The sequence below is a fragment of the Scyliorhinus canicula genome, chromosome 13, assembly GCF_902713615.1.
Source record: "Scyliorhinus canicula chromosome 13, sScyCan1.1, whole genome shotgun sequence".
In the NCBI taxonomy this organism is placed as follows: Eukaryota; Metazoa; Chordata; class Chondrichthyes; order Carcharhiniformes; family Scyliorhinidae; genus Scyliorhinus; species Scyliorhinus canicula.
Genome location: NC_052158.1, coordinates 55,106,814 through 55,126,426, shown reverse-complemented (window position 1 = coordinate 55,126,426; position 19,613 = coordinate 55,106,814). Strand labels below are relative to the sequence as shown.

The window sequence follows — 19,613 nt, the reverse complement described above, 5'->3', positions numbered from 1 at the left end:
CGGTATCTGGACCCTGGCAGTGTCTGCCGGGGTTAGCATGGCCAGATCGGTGGCATGAACAAAGAACAAAGAGCAAAGAACAAAGAAAATTATAGCACAGGAAATGGCCCTTCGGCCCTCCCAACCTGTGCCGATCCATATCCTTTATCTAAACCTGTCTCCTATTTTCCAAGGTCTACTTCCCTCTGTTCCCGCCCGTTCATATACCCGTCTAGATGCCTCTTAAACGATGCTATCGTGCCCGCCTCTACCACCTCCGCTGGTAAAGCATTCCAGGCACCCACCACCCTCTGCGTAAAAAACTTTCCACGCACATCTCCCTTAAACTTTCCCCCTCTCACTTTGAAATCGTGACCCCTTGTAACTGACACCCCCACTCTTGGAAAAAGCTTGCTGCTATCCACCCTGTCCATACCTCTTATAATTTCATAGCCCTGCTTTTGACGGTCTCTGAGCTGCTGCATCTTCTGCAGCACCGGGAGGTGATCCAGGTTGGGCAGGTGTATGGCTGGAAGCGTCGTCCGCAGGTTCCTGTTCATCAGCAGTTGAGCTGGTGACATGCCAGTGGACAATGGAGTCACCCTGTACGTGAGCAGTGCAAGGTGTATGTCGGAACAGAGTCTGCTGCCTTGCAGATGAGCTGTTTCACAATGTGCACCCCTTTTTCAACCTTCCCTTTGGACTGCGGATAGTGCGGCTGGAGGTGACATGCTGTAAATTGTATGACCTGGCAAACGTGGACCATTCTCGACTGGTAAAGCACGGGCCTTTGTCGCTCATGACGGTGATTGGGATGCCATGCGTTGAGAACATCTCCTTACAGGCTTTGATGACGGTCCGAGAGGTGAGCTCCGGGAGCTTCAGCACCTCAGGGTAATTCGAGAAATAGTCGATCAATACGTAGTCACGACCATTCGCATGAAAGAGGTCGATGCCAACCTTGCACCACGGAGAGGTCAGTATGTCATTATGTTGGAGCGTCTCCTTGCTCTGTGCTGGCTGAAACTGCTGACAGGTAGCACAGTTCAGGACCATGTTCGTGATGTCCTGGCTGATTCCGGGTCAGTAGACAGCTTGCCGGGCTCTCCGTCTGCATTTCTCGACGCCCAGGTGTCCCTCATGAATCTGGCGCAGCACCAAGCTCTGGGGACTTAGCGGAATGACAATGCTGTCCAGCTTGAGGAGGATACCATCAATCACTGTCAGGTCGTCCTTCACATTGTAAAATTGTGGGCACTGCCCTATCTGCCAGCCATTGGTGAGGTTGTAGATGACGCACTGCAAGAGGGGGGATTTGGTTGTCTCATCACGGATGAGAACTACCTTCTCATCTGTCACTGGAGAGTGCTAGCACACAGCTGCACCTGCGATTCGATGTGCTGGATGATCTCCAGCGGCTCACTGGGCGAGGTAATGGAGCGGGACAATGCATCAGCGATGATGAGCTCCTTTCCAGGAGTGTACACCAAGTTGAAGTCATACCTCCGAAGTTTAAGCAGGATTCTCTGCAACCGAGGCGTCATGTCGTTCAGGTCCTTGTGGATGATGTGGACCAGAGGCCTGTGATCCGTCTCGACAGTGAATGTCGGCAGGCCATAGACATAATCATGAAATTTGAGGATGCCGGTGAGAAGACCCAAGCACTCTTTCTCAATCTGTGCATATCTGGTTTCAGTGGGCGTAATCGCCCTTCTTGATGCGGAGGCTACTGGTGCCCAGGATGATGTGTCATCTCATTGAAGCAACACCGCACCAATGCCATCCTGACTCGCATCTGTGGATCTCTTTGTCTCCCTGTCCGGGTCGAAGAATGCCAGAACTGGTGCATTGGTGAGCTTGGCTTTCAGCTCCAGCCACTCTTTCTGGTGTGCTGCCTTCCACTCAAAGTCAGTTGACTTTTTCACCAGGTTGCAGGGCAGCAGGGTAGCATGGTGGTTAGCATAAATGCTTCACAGCTCCAGGGTCCCAGGTTCGATTCCCGGCTGGGTCACTGTCTGTGTGGAGTCTGCACGTCCTCCCCCTGTATGCGTGGGTTTCCTCCGGGTGCTCCGGTTTCCTCCCACAGTCCAAAGATGTGCGGGTGAGGTGGATTGGCCATGCTAAATTGCCCGTAGTGTCCTAATAAAAGTAAGGTTAAGGGGGGGGCTGTTGGGTTATGGGTATAGGGTGGATACGTGGGTTTGAGTAGGGTGATCATTGCTCGGCACAACATTGAGGGCCGAAGGGCCTGTTCTGTGCTGTACTGTTCTATGTTCTATGTTCTATGTTGCGTAGGGACATGGTGTGTGTGGCCATGTTTGGAATGAACTTGCCCAGAAAATTGACCATACCTAAGAAGCGTAGCACTACCTTTTGGTCCTCAGGGACCTTCATCGCCTCAATGGCATTGATATTGTCTGTGTCCGGGTGTACACCATGCTGTGAGATCTGGTCGCCTAGGAACTTGAGCGTCGATGTGCCAAAACAACATTTGGACCTATTTAACTTTAGGCCGTTGGCATGTACACGGCGGAATACCTTCTGGAGACGGAACACATGCTCTTCAGGGGTCGTGGACCATATGATGATGTCGTCCACGTACACACAAACCCCTTCAATGCCTTCCATCATCTGCTCCAGGATGCGGTGGAATGTCTCCGATGCCGAGATGATGCCAAATGGCATGCGATTGTAGCAGTATCTGCCAAAAGGCGGGTTGAAGGTGCAGAGCTTCTGCTGGACTCTTCCAGCTGGATTTGCCAAAATCCCTGTGATGCATCCAATTTGGTGAAGGAGCACGCATGTGCCATCTGACCCATGAGTTTCTCCCACTTCGGGATGGGGTAGTGTTCCCGCATGATATTCTAATTGAGATCCTTGGGATCAATGCACATGCGCAGGTCCCCCTAAGGCTTCTTTACGCATACCATCGAGCTGACCCAGTCAGTCGGTTCGGTGACCTTGGATATGATGCCTTTTTGCTGAAGATCCTTGAGCTGTGCCTTCAGGCGGCCTCTCAGTGGAGCAGGGGCTCGTCGTGGTGCGTGGACCACTGGCTTGGCATCAGGTCATCGCAGAATCTTGTATCGATATGGCAGCAGGCCCATCCCGTTGAACACATCTGGATACTGGACGAGGATGCCGCCGATGCTGGCCTGAAGATCCACATGGGAGGATGTTGTGGTGTAAACCCTTTGAATGAGTTTCCGCTGCTTGCAGGCGTGCGCACCTAGTAGGGATGCCCTGTCCGTCTTAACAATTTCAAAGCGTAACCGTGCTTGTGTGTGTCGGTTGGATACGTGCAGATGGCAGGATTCCCAGTGCCATGATGGCATTCCTGCTGTAATCCAGGAGCTTGCAGGCAGCTGGAAGGACCGTGGGGGACTTCTTAATGCGTCTGAAGTCTGCCTGTGAGAGGAGGTTGGCAGAGGCACCTGTGTCCAGCTTGAATTGGATGGGACAGTGGTTGACCTTCATCACTGCTCGCCATTCGTCCTCGGAATCCGCAGCTGGGATGGATTGGACTTGCGATGAGTTTGGTGTGGCATATTCACACTTTGTAATAATGCTCACACGGTAGGCGTTGTCCAGGCATTCAGCATCTGGATACGTTGCACTGCCGGGATCAGAATCCTGTAGGCATTGTTGCACAGCCGGATGCGCTGTCGTCGGAATTGGGAGCTCTGGCTCCTGACGATCTGCACAGGGCTGCATAGTAGCCTGGCTTCCCGCAGTTTAAACAGCGTCTGCCTCTTGCAGGGCAGTTTTTCTTTATATGGACAGTGCAACAGTTTGAACACGTCATGACGTCGGTGTCCTGGCACTCCATGCGTTGTTGCACATGCGCAGTGAGGTTCTTAGACGTCTGCACCTGCGCAGTGCGGATTTCAGCCACTTTGTTATCTCGTTCGCATCGCGCGTGCGTCGGGTCCCGGGAAGAACGCATGAAATGGCCGCTTTCGTCAATGTTGTGGCGCTGCATCCGGGAGTTGGCCTGCACACACTCCGCCTCGTGGGAGACTGGTTTATAATTTTCTGCCGTTTTGTACTGGGAATAGCGATTTTTAGCGTGCTCATGCACTGTGCATGTTTCAATCGTGACTGGCAGGGTCATATGCGTGATCTTCAGTAACTGCTCTCTCAGAGAATATGAGTGAACTCCAAAAACGATTTGCTCTCTGATCATGGAGTCAGTGATATCACTGAAGTTGCAGGATTGCGCTCGCAGTCTAAGGTTAGTTAAATATGAGTTGAAGGATTCGTCTTTACCTTGCAATCGCTGCTTGAATATGTAGCGCTCGAAGATTTTGTTGGTGTCCACCTCACAGTGGCTGTCAAACTTATCCAGAATGGTCTGAAACTTTGTCTTGTTCTGGTCTTCGGCGAAGTGAAAGAAGTTGAATATTTCCAAGGCATGATCACCCCCTGTGGTGAGGAGAAGAGCTATCTTCCGTGCATCAGACACACCATTGAGGTCTGATCTAAAATTTCAGCTTGAATGTCCACCCGTTGGCACTGAGATTGACGGAGGTCCTGAGCTGGTGAGGAGCCTGAATCTTCTCCATTGTGCCGGTATACATTCGCTGGTCATCACGGATCTTGCTGAGTTGAACTAATTAGACTGAACAGACACCTGGTATCATGTTGTGTTATGTAATTTGGAATAACACAAGCTGCCACTTGATGCAGTTTTGAATAAAGGATCCTCCAAACTTTGAAGTGAGCTCAATGTGTTTTATTGAACTATGAGCATAGTGTCACAATGAGTTTGACTCTCTGCTAATCTAAATGTAGTAACTCAGTCTAACTGAACCAGCCTTGCTCTAAGCCACGTGCTGGGTGTGATGCTGAGGATACACCCTGTCTCACTCTGTAGATGTTGGTCTGTGGAAAGAGGCGAAGTGTAAGTGCCTCATCCCTTTTATAGTGAGCTACCACCCCAGAGTGTCCTGACTGCTCATTGGTCGTGTCCTATTCTATGTGTCCATTAGCTGCATGTTTGCATATCATGAATCATAGAATTTACAGTGCAGAAGGAGGCCATTCAGCCCATCGAGTCTGCACCGGCTCTTGGAAAGAGCACCCTACCCAAGGTCAAAAACTCCACCCTATCCCCATAACCCAGTAACCCCACAACACTAAGGGCAATTTTGGACACTAAGGGCAATTTATCATGGCCAATCCACCAAGCCTGCACATCTTTGGACTGTGGAAGGAAACCGGAGTACCCGGAGGAAACCCACACACACACACGGGGAGGATGTGCAGACTCCGCACAGACAGTGACCCAAGCCGGAATCGAACCTGGGACCCTGGAGCTGTGAAGCGATTGTGCTATCCACAATGCTACCATTCTGCCCATCAACAGTCCAAGGCTCCAGCCAACAATCAGTCCGAGAGTGCATCTAGGCCTGGAAACTGAGCCTCTTCCTCTGTTTTCGGGGGCTGAGACCCTGTTCTGAGGCATCAATGGTGCTGAGGGGAGAATGGGGGTTGGGGGGGGGGGGGGGGGGGGGGCTGGAGCCATCATTGGAGATGGAGGTCCCTTTATCTCCTCTCCCGGGTTATTTACCCTTCACCATCCAATTGGCAGCTGCCAGCTTGCCCTGTACTCCTGCTCCTGGATCTTGGGCCTTGCTGATTCCCCACAGCCTGGGCCTTGGGTGACTGCAGATGAGGCTCAGGCATCAAAATTGGCCAAGGCTGGCTAGGAGTGCAACACCCAGGGAACGGATTTGGATTTTGAAATCTCTCCTCAGGCCTGATCCAGCCACAAGGCCTCGGATACCCCACACTGCTTGAGAGCTGCAGGTGGCATATGGGCCAAATCACACTGGATGCCATATTGGTGAAAGCTTTCCTCCATTTCCAGATGTTTACAGAGTTAGAAGATCACGAGAGATGCCAATGTGCAATGCTCAGGTGTTACCAGTGGTGCTATTTTGGAGCTCACTCTCCAGCTAATGTCCTTTCTTAACCTCACACAGTTGATCACAAATTCAGGAGCAGGAACAACACCCACCAGCGGTATACATCAACTGCTTATTGGTTAGTTGCTAAGACGCTCCAAGATTGTAGTGTGTTTTATAGTGGTTTCAATTTGCTATAGTCTTCAGGGAGCAGTATGACATGTGTCTGACATCAAGGCTTCTGCACAAACCAACTGCTCCCAGATATGGGTGTAGTTGTCAGCATGGGCCTTGGAATATCATGCTTGGAAAAATGAACAGAGGCCACAAGTGTACAGATGTAGTTGGCAACCATTTCAATGCTTGAAAGGCTTCCTTGTTCTTTGCAAGCCCCGTGCCAAGCTGGTGCTGGGCTCCTCTGTGCTCTTTGACATTGTATGCAGGCTCTCTGGCAGGCAGGCTTCCAATGTATTTTATTTTTAATTATACATAGGGCGACACAGTGGTTAGCATTGCTGCCTCACAATTCCAGGGACACGGGTTCAATTCTGGCCTTGGGTGACTATCTATGTGGAGTTTGTATGTTCTCCCTGTGGCTGTGTGAAACCTCCAGCTGCTCCAGTTCCCTCCCAGTCCAAAGATGTGCGGGTTAGGTAGATTGTCCATGATAAATTGCCCCTGAGTGTCCAGGAATGTGCAGGTTAGTTTACAGGGTTACTGTCTAGGGATTGGTGCAGACTTGAAGGGCCGAATGGCCTCCTTCTGCACTGTAGGGATTGTATGAATCTATATCCATCAGCAATCTGCTGTAGCTTGCCCCTTCAAAGTGCTCATCAGTATCCTCTTCAGCAGGAATTGTGTGTGACCTACGCCTCCTGCCCCCTGCTCTGGGTGGAGGCCTCATTCCCAGTATATCATCACAGGCACTTCCCACCTCTATCCTCTTACGTTATGCACCATGTCAGAATCTGAGCTGGTGGCTGTAAGTCTGAAATTGTGTGGTGTTGCGTTGTCACTCTCCTCGACCTCCACTGTGTACTCAGGAGCAACTCTTAAAGATCATTCAGGAGCAAAGCACAAGGGGAGGCTTTGGTGTGGGGAATGGGGAGAAGCCCGGAGGTGCCTGCTCACAGCATCTGAAACTTGTAAATCAAAGATGGGGGTGGGATGTGACACAAAGGATTAGGTATCAGGATACCATCACCTTCAATGGTTTCTGCCCTGTCTCTGGCCACATCTCGGAAACAATAAAGGCTGGCACTCTCTCCTCTTTGGGATATAGGACATACAAGTGACCCTCCTTATCTCCAAACTTATCCCTTCACATTCATCAGTGCTTTTCCAACTAAATTACGGTCTGTGTTCCTCGGGCTCAAAATTAGCAGCACAAAACTGTTCATCTTATTAATAAGAAGCCATTAGAATGGTTGGTGATGTAAATGGTCAAGCTCAGATGCTTTGGAGTTTGGGGGTAGTGGTGTATTCAATATAACTACCCCCATCCCTCCCCCCCAATTGCAAAACATTTCTGAAGTTTTGAATTGTGCAATTAATTTGGTAACCAATCATGAAAGAGGAATTGATGTAGGGGACATGTGGCTTACTTGTACAGGCAATGAAATTGACTGAAGAAAGTCACACAGTGATCCCAAACACATGTCAATGCAAAGATAACTACTGCTGTTTTACAATGTTACTCAGGGGCTTTGATGATGGGATTCTAAGATGCTCTCACTTTATATTGCAGGTATGTGGAATTTTATTTCTTTACTCACCCTACACTTTTCATCAATAATCATTTTCCCACCGATGAAAAGTGGCAGCTCGTGTCTCCAAAGATTTCCCTCAGAGTATTTGAAAATATGGTATTTAGGACTGGAGAATTTTATGATATTGGTCTGACATATATCCACCCAGATGTACAGGTGGTGTCCACAGGTAAACAATGAGAGAATATGAGGATGTGTACTGTTCTCAGAATCGTATTATAAGTTGGAACAAGGAATTATTGGGAATGGAAACGGGGCGAGAAAGGACGGGGGGGGGGGGGGAAAGAGAAATGAATAAGATCGAAAGAGAGAGGGAGACAGAGAGAGAGATGGACGGCATGGTAGCACAGTGGGTAGCACTTTGCTTCACAGCTCCAGGGACCCAGGTTCGATTCCTGGCTTGGGTCACTGTCTGTGCGGAGTTCGCACGTTCTCCCCGTGTCTGCGTGGGTTTCCTCCGGGTGCCCTGGTTTCCTCCCACAAGTCCCGAAAGATGTGCTGTTAGTTAAATAGGATATTCTGAAATCTTCCTCTGTGTATCCGATCAGGCGCTGGAATATGGCGACTAGGGGGCTCTTCACAGTAACTTTGTTGCAGTGTTAATGTAAGCCTACTTGTGACAATAAAGATTATTATTATGAGAGATAAAATGAAAAAGAGAGAAAGAAAGAGCGAGATGGAGAGCAAGAGAAGCAAAATCAGAAAAGTATATTGTCAATCAGACAAGGCTAGATTCTTGCCCTTAGTAGATAGGGGTCAGCAGCAATCATTCTCTATAGTGTGCCCACTATATACAGATTCTATACTGTACACACTACATACGGACCGTATAGTATGTGCATCACATACCATATAGTGTCCGCACTACATACAGACCAGATAGTGTGCGCATTACATATACATCGTAGAGTGTGCACACTATATGCACACAATATAGTGTGCGCACTACATACACATCAAGGAGTGTGCGTACTATATACACACCATATAGTGTGCATACCACATACACATCATATAGTGTGTGCACTACACACCATATAGTGTGCATACTGCATACATATCGGATAGTGTGCCCACTCTATACACACCGTATAGTGTGCACACTACATACACATAATATAGTGTGCACACTACATACACACCATATAGTGCACACATTACATACACATCATATAGTGTGCACACTATATGCACATCATATAGTGCGCATTGTATAGTGTGCACACTAAATACACATTGTATAGTGTGCACACTAAATACACATTGTTGAGTGTGTGCACTACATAAACACCGTATAGGTGGATACTACATACACACTGTATAGTGTGCACACTACACACACAACATATAGAGTACACACTACATATACATCATATAGTGTGCGCACTATATACACATCATTTAGTGTGCGCTCTACATGCACACCATATAGTGTGCACACTACATACACATCATAACCCTAACCTCCAACAGTGTAGCACCCCCTCAGTACCACACAAGAGTGTCAGCCTAGATTTTATGCTCAAGTCTGTGGAGTGGGACTTGATCTCATAACCTTTGGGGCAAGAGTATCAGAAAGCCTCATGCCCAGCCCTATGTCATTGATCTATGTCATTGACACAGATGGCAGTGGATGGGAGGACATGATGGCCCACCAGTAATCATCAGTTTCACTGAAAAATTAACTGGACTTGATGTTATCAGAATCAAAATGAGGCCATAACTCACAGCATCAATTGTCCATTACTCAACCATTTATGAAAGGTACAACTTAATTCCTGTTTCCTGTTATCACAGAGGTTTGCCCAGGTAATGCACACTGAATACTGTCTATTCACCCTACATGTAACTGGCTCAATTTCAGTAACGAAAGCCCGAGATTATAATCAGATTAAATAGTAAAGTAACATCCTGTTACTTCAGATCTCCCATACCAAGGCATCAGAAAATACAGATACTGCACCATATTCTGAAAGTAGAGGAGTCACCTGTTGCCACCTTCATGTGTTAGGTACATTAGGTCTGCTTAAGAAAATGGCTCCAAAGTTATATTAACATAGCTCATGCCATATTATAAATCAACAGAAACCCATAGTACAGTTCAGCAATGCATGTATCTCTAACTTGTTAAACTGATTTTTAATCATTTCGAACAGTAAACGGAAGAGTTATCATCAATGTGGAAGGCCAATATCCAACATACTTCATATTCAATCTGGATGGTAAGAAGGACTGCGCTATCTTAACCATTACCAAATATGGTATGAAGCTAGAAGTTCTTCCGGAAAAGACTGGAGAATTCAAGTTAAAGATCTACGCCAAACTGTGGGATACTAAAGAGGAGATGTTTTCCTTTATATGTGCATATTTGATCAAGTGCGATTTTATTGATGAAAATTTCAGATTACCAAAGGCATTTCACAATCCTTTGGGTCCCAGTTGGATTACTGAGAACAAGGGTCTCCTTCGTCCCACACACCCCGAGCCCATTATTTACTGCGAAGATGGCAAATGTAGAATAAGGTTTATGCTGAGTAAAGATCTCTCTTTCACCAGCAGACTGTCATGTGATGAAGTTAAACTGTCAGACGAGGCCATGAGAAATCACATCTTTAAAACTCAGCACGGCAATTCGATAGAATTTCAGGTCCATCTTCCCACCGCCGGTCTTTACGTTTTTGCCATTTTCGCGAAGGGAAAGTCAAACCACAGCCCCACACATGAGCATGTGTGCGAATACTTGATCTCGTGTCGAAATCGGAACGTCCACTGGCCAGGTTTCCCGAAGATTTTCAGCTCCTGGACTGAGGGATGTGAATTAATTGAGCCCCTCTCTGGAATTCTGCCACATAGTCAGATGGTGACATTCAAATTAAAAATCCCTCACGTGAGAAAGGTTCATGTTCATGGCAAAACGGCTTGTCCGCTGACTTTGTCAAAAGAGGGCTATTGGGAAGGAAGGTGTTCCACACAAGAAGCCAAGTACCTCAGTATTGGAGTTTCAGACAAAATGTTTGACACTAAGTTTACATTTGCCCTTCAATATGAGATAGCAGACAAATAGTCTGGACATGGTTGTATTGTAGTGAATACCTGTTGCAGTCTGCCATTATTTGCAAAAATGATGCTGCCTTGCTCTTCGGAATAAAAACACGTGATTCATCTGAAAGTCTGTCTAAAGATAATAAATATGTTTTGTAGTGTGGCACTACCTTTGGATTGGACAATTGCCACCCTTTGAGATGTGACAGATTGACAGTAGCTTGCTGCTTCTTCATTCAACTTCTGGACAAAGAAATAATGAAGTGCTCAAAAGAAGAAGAAAATATTTGAAATTATATTTGTCTTTTATGTTTTCAGAATGCCCAAAAACATTTCAGAGCTAATAAATTACTTTTGAAGTTTAGTTACTGTTGTAATGTTCAGAAACAATATGACCAATTAATGAAATGACATCAATAACTTGCATTCATTTGACACCTTTACAATAAAAAATCATCCCAAACTGATTCACAGGAGCCCATTTGACAGAAGGTGATACCAAGCTACTTGAGGTGATATTAGGGTCAGTAACTAAGGCTGGTTTGAAGGAGGGAGCGATGTCAGGGAGATGGAAGTAGGCAGTTTTGGCAATGGCTAGGATATGAAGTTGGAAACTCAGCTCACAGTCAAAGAGATTATGAACGGTTCAGTTTATCCTCAGACTGTCGAGGGAACTGAGTTTGTGACAAGGCTAAAGAGTTTTGGTCTTCCCGTTATTTAATTTCAGGAAATTTTTGCTCACTCAGTCCTAATGCTGAACTTGCATCTCTCTCTAGTTTCTCTCCGACCTTCCCTCCTGCCTTCTCTAAGCTCATCTTTTTTTTAATATAGAATTTACAGTGCAGAAGGAGGCCATTCGGCCCATCGAGTCTGCACCGGCTCTTGGAAAGAGCACCCTACCCAAGCCCACACCCCCACCCTATACCCATAACCCAGTTACCTCACCCAACACTAAGGGCAATTTTGGACACTACGGGCAATTTAGCATGGCCAATCCACCTAACCTGCACATCTTTGGACTGTGGGAGGAAACCGGAGCACCCGGAGGAAACCCACGCACACACGGGAAGAACGTGCAGACTCCACACAGACAGTGACCCAAGCCGGGAATCGAACCTGGGACCCTGGAGCTGTGAAGCATTTGTGCTAACCACAATGCTACCGTGCTACCCCTATCTTGACCACCTCTTGCTCTCTTGACCCTATTCCCATTGCACTGCTGACCACTGATTGCCCTTTTTGGCTCCCATGTTTAGCTGACATTGTTATCTGTTCTTTCTTCTATGGTACTGTTCCCCTTCAAATCACCTCAAAGGCCAGCCCTTGACCTCACCATCCTTGTAAACTACATTGACATATCCAACCTGCCTTTCCTCTCCATATTCCTTGAATGTGTTGTCACCTCCCAAACCCATGACCATCTTTCCCATGTTTGAATTCCTCCAACCAGGTTTCTGCCCCTGCCAGATTACCAAAACAGCTCGTACTGAAGTCCCAAATGCCAACCAATGACTCTATGACAAAGATAAACTATCCCTTTGCAGAACACACCTCTGTTCAGTCTACACGCATAGCGCTGAGCTCCCAGTTACCTGCCATCTCAATTCTTCACCTTGCTCTCATGCTAGCCTCTCTATCTTCAGTCTCCTGCAGTCTTCCGATGAAGATTAACATAAGCTCGAGGTATGGTATTTCCTCTCTCATTTAGGAACTTTACAGCATTCTGGACTCATCATTATAAGTTCAACAATTTCAGACTGTAATCTCTGCCCCCATTTTGCTTCCTCCTCTTTGCAAATGTCAGTCTTAAATTTGTTTCTCTCTTTTTTGCTATCAAACAGTAGCTATTCATGATTCTGCCATTCACACCTCCTCTAGACACATCTTGTGTTTCTTTATTTGTACCATTGCCTTTAGCTTTGGACTACTAACTTTTTTGTCATCTGTTGTCTCCCGTCTTCCACCCTACTACTAACCTTTCCTTTTGTTCTTTTCTACCATTCCCCATTTGACTTGTTTAAAACTACTGCATTTCTAACATCCCACTTTTGATGAAAGCTTATGGAGCTGAAGTGTGAACTTTGTTTCTCTCTCCACAGATACTGTCTGACCCGCTGAGTATTTCAGATTTCCAGCATCCGCAATGCTTTGCTTTCGTAAACTATTTCTCCTCACCCTTCTTGGTCTGTAACATGGTTGTTCACACCATTCTCTTTTAGGCCTCCACTTTCAGACTTTTCTCATTTGATTTCATTCATATTTATCTAATGTGGCCAAGGAATTGCTTGCAATGATTTCTCTACTTGCTCCCGCACGGCTACTTCTGGTGTTCCTCGAGGTTCTAGCCTTAACCACTCCTATTTCTTAACTACTTGCTTCACCTTCATGCATTTATCTGAAAATACAGTATCAGTTTCCATGTGAATGCTAACACACAACTCCACCAGACTTGAGCCCTTCCAAAACGTGTCCTCAAAAGCCGAGTTAACCAATCACACCTGTGCTTGTTGACCTTCATTGACTCCTGGTTAAGAAATGTTGCGATTTAAAAATTCTCATCCTTGTTTTCAAATTATCCCATGGCCGCATCTCTCTCTATTTCCATGGCCGCATCTCTCTCTATTTCTATAATCTACTTCACTCATCCCCAATTTTAATCGCCACGTCATTACATTCCCTCCCAAAACTCTCTGCCTCTCTAACTCTCTTTACACTCCCATCACTTTGACCAAGGTTTTGGTCACCTACCCTCATATCACCTTACGTGACTCAATGCCAAATTATGTCTATAATGTCTCTGCAAAACACCTTGGGCTGTTTTACTGCATTAACGGTGCTATATAAATGCAAGTTGTTTTCTGCTGATACGTAAACAGCACGGTAGCCTTGTGGATAGCACAATTGCTTCACAGCTCCAGGGTCCCAGGTTCGATTCCGGCTTGGGTCACTGTCTGTGCGGAGTCTGCACATCCTCCCCGTGTGTGTGTGGGTTTCCTCCGGGTGCTCCGGTTTCTTCCCACAGTCCAAAGATGTGCGGGTTAGGTGGATTAGCCATGGATACATTGCCCTTAGTGTCCAAAATTGCCCTTAGTGTTGGGTGGGGTTACTGGATTATGGGGATAAGGTGGAGGTGTTAACCTTGGGTAGGGTGCTCTTTCCAAGAGCCGGTGCAGACTCGATGGGCCGAATGGCCTCCTTTTGCACTGTAAATTCTATGATAAATGAAATAAAAGAGCAGAGAATGGCAGTGTTTGTTGAAGGGTATACATTGGTCAGGATAGAACAGTACAGCACATTACAGGCAAGTTCCCTGCTCTTGAATGAGTGCTGATTTTCTATTTCTAACTGAACAAGATAATTGGCTTAATGTCTCTTCTAAGAGATGGCACCTCTACCTGTCCAGCAACCCCTCCATGTTGCCTTTGTCGGGTCGGGAATAAAGATTTTGTTCTGCTACTCTCTGACTCAAAAACAAGAGGCCATGACTGAGCTAAAACAGAATAAAATGCAACTCTCATAAACAACTGGCACCACAATAACTGCTGAATAATAGCAGTAAAGTGTTGAATTTATTTCCAGAATGTGAGAAAATAGAACGATAAAGCACAAACGTTTGTCATTCAAATCAGTCATGACAAGTTTTTTTACACAGAGGGTGCCTGGAACTCGCTGCCGGAGGAGGTGGTGGAAGCAGGGACGATAGTGACATTTAAGGGGCTGACAAATACATGAATAGGATGGGAATAGAGGGATACGGACCCCGGAAGTGTAGAAAATTATAGTTTAGACGGGCAGCATGGTCGGCACTGGATTTTAGGGCCGAAGGGCCTGTTCCTGTACTGTACTTTTCTTTGTTCTTTGTTCTTTGATGTTTATTTGAAAGAGTTGCCCAATTAGTCTCACTTCCTGATTTCCCCCCCCCCCCCCATGATCCGGTAATTTTTTCAACTAATTATAAGATCGGAACTTTGTAAATAAATGGGAGCAGGAGTAGGTCAGTCAGCTCTTCAAGCCTGCTCGATCATTCCCTAAGTTCATGGCTGATTTGATCGTGGCCTTAACTCCACTTTCAAGTCCATCCCTTAATCCTCATCATTCAATAATCTAACTCAGCCCTGAAAATATTCAATGAGCCAGCTGCCACCACCTGCTTGGGAAGAGAATTCCAAAGACAAACTACCTCTGACAGAAGAAATTCCTCCTCCTCTCCATCTAAACTCTGGGCCCCTAATTTTTGGTTACCAGAATCCACATTATAGGAGAGATGTGTTAACACTGAAAAGGATGTAGAGGAGATTTACACGGTTGTTGCCTGGGCTGGAGAGCTTTGGCTATGAAGAGAGATTGGATAAATGTAGATTGTGTTCCTTGGAGCAGAGGTGAGATGTATAAAGTTATACATAGACAGCGTAGACAGGAAGAAACGTTTCCCCTTGGTGGAGGGCTCAATGACTGGGAGTCATAAGTTTAAGGAAAGGGGCAGGAGGTTTAGAGGGGATGTGAGGGAAAACGTTTTTCACCCAGAGGGTGGTGGGAGTCTGCAACTTAGTGCCTGAAATTGGACTTTAACCTGGTGTTGTAAGACTTCTTACTGTGCTCACCCCAGTCCAATGCCGGCATCTCCACATCATCCTTCCAAAGTATATAACCTCACACTTTTCCACATTGTATTTCATCTGCCACTTTATTGCCCACTCTCCTAGCTTGTCCAAGTTCTTCTTCAGCCCCTTTGCTTCCTTAATGCTACCTGTCCCTCTACAGATCTTTGTATCATCTACAAACTTAGCAACAGTGCCTTCAGTATCTTCTTCCAGATCATTAATGTATATTGTAAAAAGTTGTGGTCCCAGCACAGACCCCTGAGGCACACCACTAGTCACCGTCTGCCATCCAGAAAATGACCCCTGACTCTCTGCCTTCTGCCAGTCAACCAATCCTCTATCCATGCCAGGATTTCACCCTGAATATCATGAGCTTTGAACTTATTTAACAGTCTCCTATGCGGCACCTTGTCAAAGGCCTTCTGGAAATCTAAATACATCACGTCCACTGGTTCTCCTTTGTCTAACTTGCTTGTTACCTCCTCAAAGAGCTTGATGAGACCATCAATTCACACGACACGTGGTTAGAAGTGAACAGTGGTTTAATCGTCTTACAACAGAGCCTGCCTGTGACGAGATGAACTCTAGATGAACTGGCAGGCAGGCTCACAACAGCAACCTTTATACTTCCGGTTAGGGGGAGGAGCCAAGGGTGGAGCCCAGTACAAGCTCCTCATCTCCCCCTATGGGTAGAGCCGCGCAACTACACATGATCTACTACAAGTACAGGCTCAACACATGTTGTACAATACAGTGTGGATTATTAGTGTTTATAATTCACCACAGAACTCTTAACAGATTTGCCAGACACAACCTCCCTTTGACAAAGTCATGCTGACTCAGTCCTATTTTATCATGCACTTTTGAAGTACTTTGCAATCTCATCTTTAATAATAGACTCTAAAATCTTACCAACGACCGAAGTCAGGCTAATCGGCCTACAATTTCCCATTATGATATATGAAGCCTGATCAGGGTACATAAGACCAGGGGTGGGCCATTCAGCTTCAAAAGCTGAATGCGCCTTGATCCTATTTGCCACCTACAGTCCAATGCTAAAATCACTTCATTCAAATGTGTATCCTTCCGAAAACAAAAATCCATCAATCGCATATTCTAAAGTTTCAGTTGACCCAGCATTCAGGGTTCCAGATTTTGATTGCCATTTGTGTGTGAGAGTACAGATTTCACTCCTCAATCGGTGGGTTCTAGTTCGAAAATTATGTGTTGGAGCCAAAAAAGGACAGAACAGGAGCTCATAATCTATAGTGAACGATTCCAGGTCAATATCATTTCTAATTTCTGGATTCCTCTACCTGGATAAATAGGTTCTCTTTATCTACCCTATCATATCCTGTTCTGATGTAAAATCCCTCAATGATATTATGCATTTTATTCCATCGTGTTTCGAATGTGGAGGTAAGTTTTGTTTCTATTTTTTTCCTGGAATTTGGGTGTTGTTGCAAGGCCAGCATTGGTTGACCATCCCTAATTGAGCTTGAACTGAGGGGCTTGCTAGGGCCATTTAAGATCAACCACATTGCTGTGGGCCTGGAGTCACGTGTAGGCCCAACCAGGTAAGGATGGCAGATTTCCTTCTCAAAAGGGCATTAGTGAACTAGATGCATCTTTACAACAATTGACAAAATTTTGATGGTCAACAATACCAAGACTAGCTTTATATTCCAGATTTATTTATTAATTGCATTTAACTTCCACCCACTGCCAATGGGGGATTTGAACCCTTTGTCCGCAGAGCATTAGCCTGAGTTTCTGGATAAGTTGTTCAGTGATATTGCCACCATCTCCTCACAAGAGAGACCAAGTTTTGGTTGACACACACAAAAAGAAATGATCGCTTATTGGCACAAGTAGGCTTCAATGAAGTTACTGTGAAAAGCCCCTAGTCTCCATATTCTGGCACATGTTCTTGGAGGCTGGTACAGGAATTGAACCCGCGCTGCTGGCTTTGTTGTGCATCACAGGTCAGCTGTTTACCCCACTGTGCTAAACCGGCCCCTATCTGGGCTGTTTCCCAATCTTCTTGTCCTGGCTTTACAACAAGATCTATCCTAGTTTCCCTGAGCATTATTTTGATGATTGAAGGGTCTTGACAGGGTGGATGTGGAGAAGATGTTTCCTCATGTAGGAAAATCTAGATCTTGGGCTCACTGTTTAAAAATAAGAAGTTGCCCTTTTAAGACAGAGATGAGGATAGTTTTCTTTTTCACACACAGGCCCATGAGTCTTTCGAACTCTCCTGTTTCAAACTGGTGGAAGTAGACATATTGAATGTTTTTAAGGCAGAGATAAATAGATTTTTGATAAACAAGTAGTTGAAATCTAACTTCTACTCTGCATTCTGCCTATCCCCAATAACAATCAGAGCAGCCACAATTTTGTTAAATGGTGGAGCAGACTCGAGGGGCCGAGTGGCCTACTCCTGCTCCTAATTCATCTGTTCATATGATTGAAAAGAGATGTACAATTTTGGATAATATTTGGTATTAGATTAAAAGGAATGAGATCTCCATAAACAGTTGTAAGGATCCTCCTGTTTAAATCTGGTTTCCCCTGTGCATTCCCTTTATTTTCTTTATTCTTTGCTTTCATTTGTGCCTGGACAGTTGCTCAGGCCCATGCCCTTCAGATGGACAGTACTTTTAATTTTTAAAAAACAGGAGACCTTGGGCAAGATGTGGTATTGGTCTGACCTCAGGGACCCCCCCCAGTGAGATAAGCTGCTTCATTTGGTCCAATGATGACTCATCATGATGGACTTGGCTGGCAGCCAACCATCTACTTTAAATTCCTGGGTCTTAACTAACCCTCGATGCTGAGTGTGGCTGGTAATTCCGGAATTTTCTTGCCTTATGAGACTGTCTTTTTTTCAGTTTTGATTTGAACTCAGAGCTGAACTGAACTCTGTTAAATGTCTCTCCCAGAAAGAGTGGAACTCATTCTCTAATACCTCAGTAAGAAGTCTTACAACACCAGGTTAAAGTCCAACAGGTTTGTGACTATATAAATGTTTCTGGAACATACCTCTCCATTCATCTGAGGAAGGAGCAGTGCTCCGAAAGCTCGTGTTTGAAACAAACCTGTTGGACTCTAGCCTGGTGTTGTAAGATTTCTTACTGTGCTCACCCCAGTCCAACGCCGGCATCTCCACATCATCACTAAACCTCAGCTAGGGTTCACATCTAAGTAAATGGAGCAGTTTCTCTTTTTCTCTCCATTCAGTTGGTGAATATTTAAAGGTTGAAGACAGAGGGGGGTGGGAGGTGAGACTTTCCAGATTTCTCTTCCTGTAAGGTTACCAGATGACTCTAATGCCTCGTGGAAACAGCCTCTCTGATATTCTGTTTATATGAAACAAGTTGTTGGTCACCCTCAGCACTTTATCTTGTGCAATAAACTTTGATGTGCATGACTTGGAATGGCCAATTTGAAAAGATGGTGCAAACACATTCAATAATAATTTTCAGTTGGATAAATTTGATAAGGGTTTTTTGATAAATCACATAAACTTTTACTACACAAGATAGAGCTCATAATGTTGGGGTGATATGTTAACATGGACAGAGAACTGGCCAACTGGCACGAAACAGAGTTGGGATAAATGGGTCATTCTCAGTGTGGCAGACTATCTGAAATGAAAAAAAATGAAAATAGCTTATTGTCACAAGTAGGCTTCAATGAAGTTACTGTGGAAAGCCCCTAGTCATTCGGCACCTGTCCGGGGAGGCTGGTACAGGAATCGAACCATGCTGCTGGCCTGCTTAAAAAGCCAGCGATTTAGCCTGGTGAGCTAGGAATCAGTGCTAGAACCTCAGCTATTTACAATCTATATTTATGACCTGGATCAAAGAACAGACTGTTTATGATTTGGATGAAGGGACAGACTGTCTTATGGACAGAATTGCTGATGCTACAAAGAATGTTGTGAGGAAGATCGGCAATGGGAGAATGATAAAATGAGTGGGCAGAACCTTGGCAGATGGAACATAATGTGGGAAAATGTAAGGTTGCCGATTGGTAGGAAAATTATTTAAATAGAGAGCTGGGTACAAAGGGATCTGGATGCCCCTTTACATGAATCATGAAAGTCAGCACATAGGTACAGCAAGTAATTAGGAAGGCAAATTGAATGTTGCCATTTATTGCAAGGAAAAAGTAATATAAAAGTAGAGAAGTCTTGCTACAAATGTGAGACTGCATCTGAAGTACTATTTGCACAGTTTTGGCCCCTTACTTAAGAATGAATATGCTGGTATAGGAAGCATTTCAGATAAGGCTCATTAGGGCGGAAA

The 19,613-nt window shown here is 45.5% G+C and overlaps 1 protein-coding gene across 3 annotated transcripts in view; it reads left to right on the top strand.

Moving 5' to 3' along the window:
- The window catches only part of ky (kyphoscoliosis peptidase), a 216,912-nt gene extending 205,849 nt beyond the window's left edge, over positions 1-11,063 (top strand). For all 3 annotated transcript variants that reach the window (XM_038817555.1, XM_038817554.1, XM_038817553.1), the window contains 2 exons: positions 7,636-7,826; positions 9,814-11,063. In XM_038817555.1, coding sequence (XP_038673483.1) covers positions 7,636-7,826; positions 9,814-10,721 — 1,099 coding nt within the window. In that variant the 3' untranslated portion in view covers positions 10,722-11,063. The remainder of the gene's footprint in view (positions 1-7,635; positions 7,827-9,813) is intronic.
- The last annotated feature ends 8,550 nt before the right edge of the window (positions 11,064-19,613 follow it).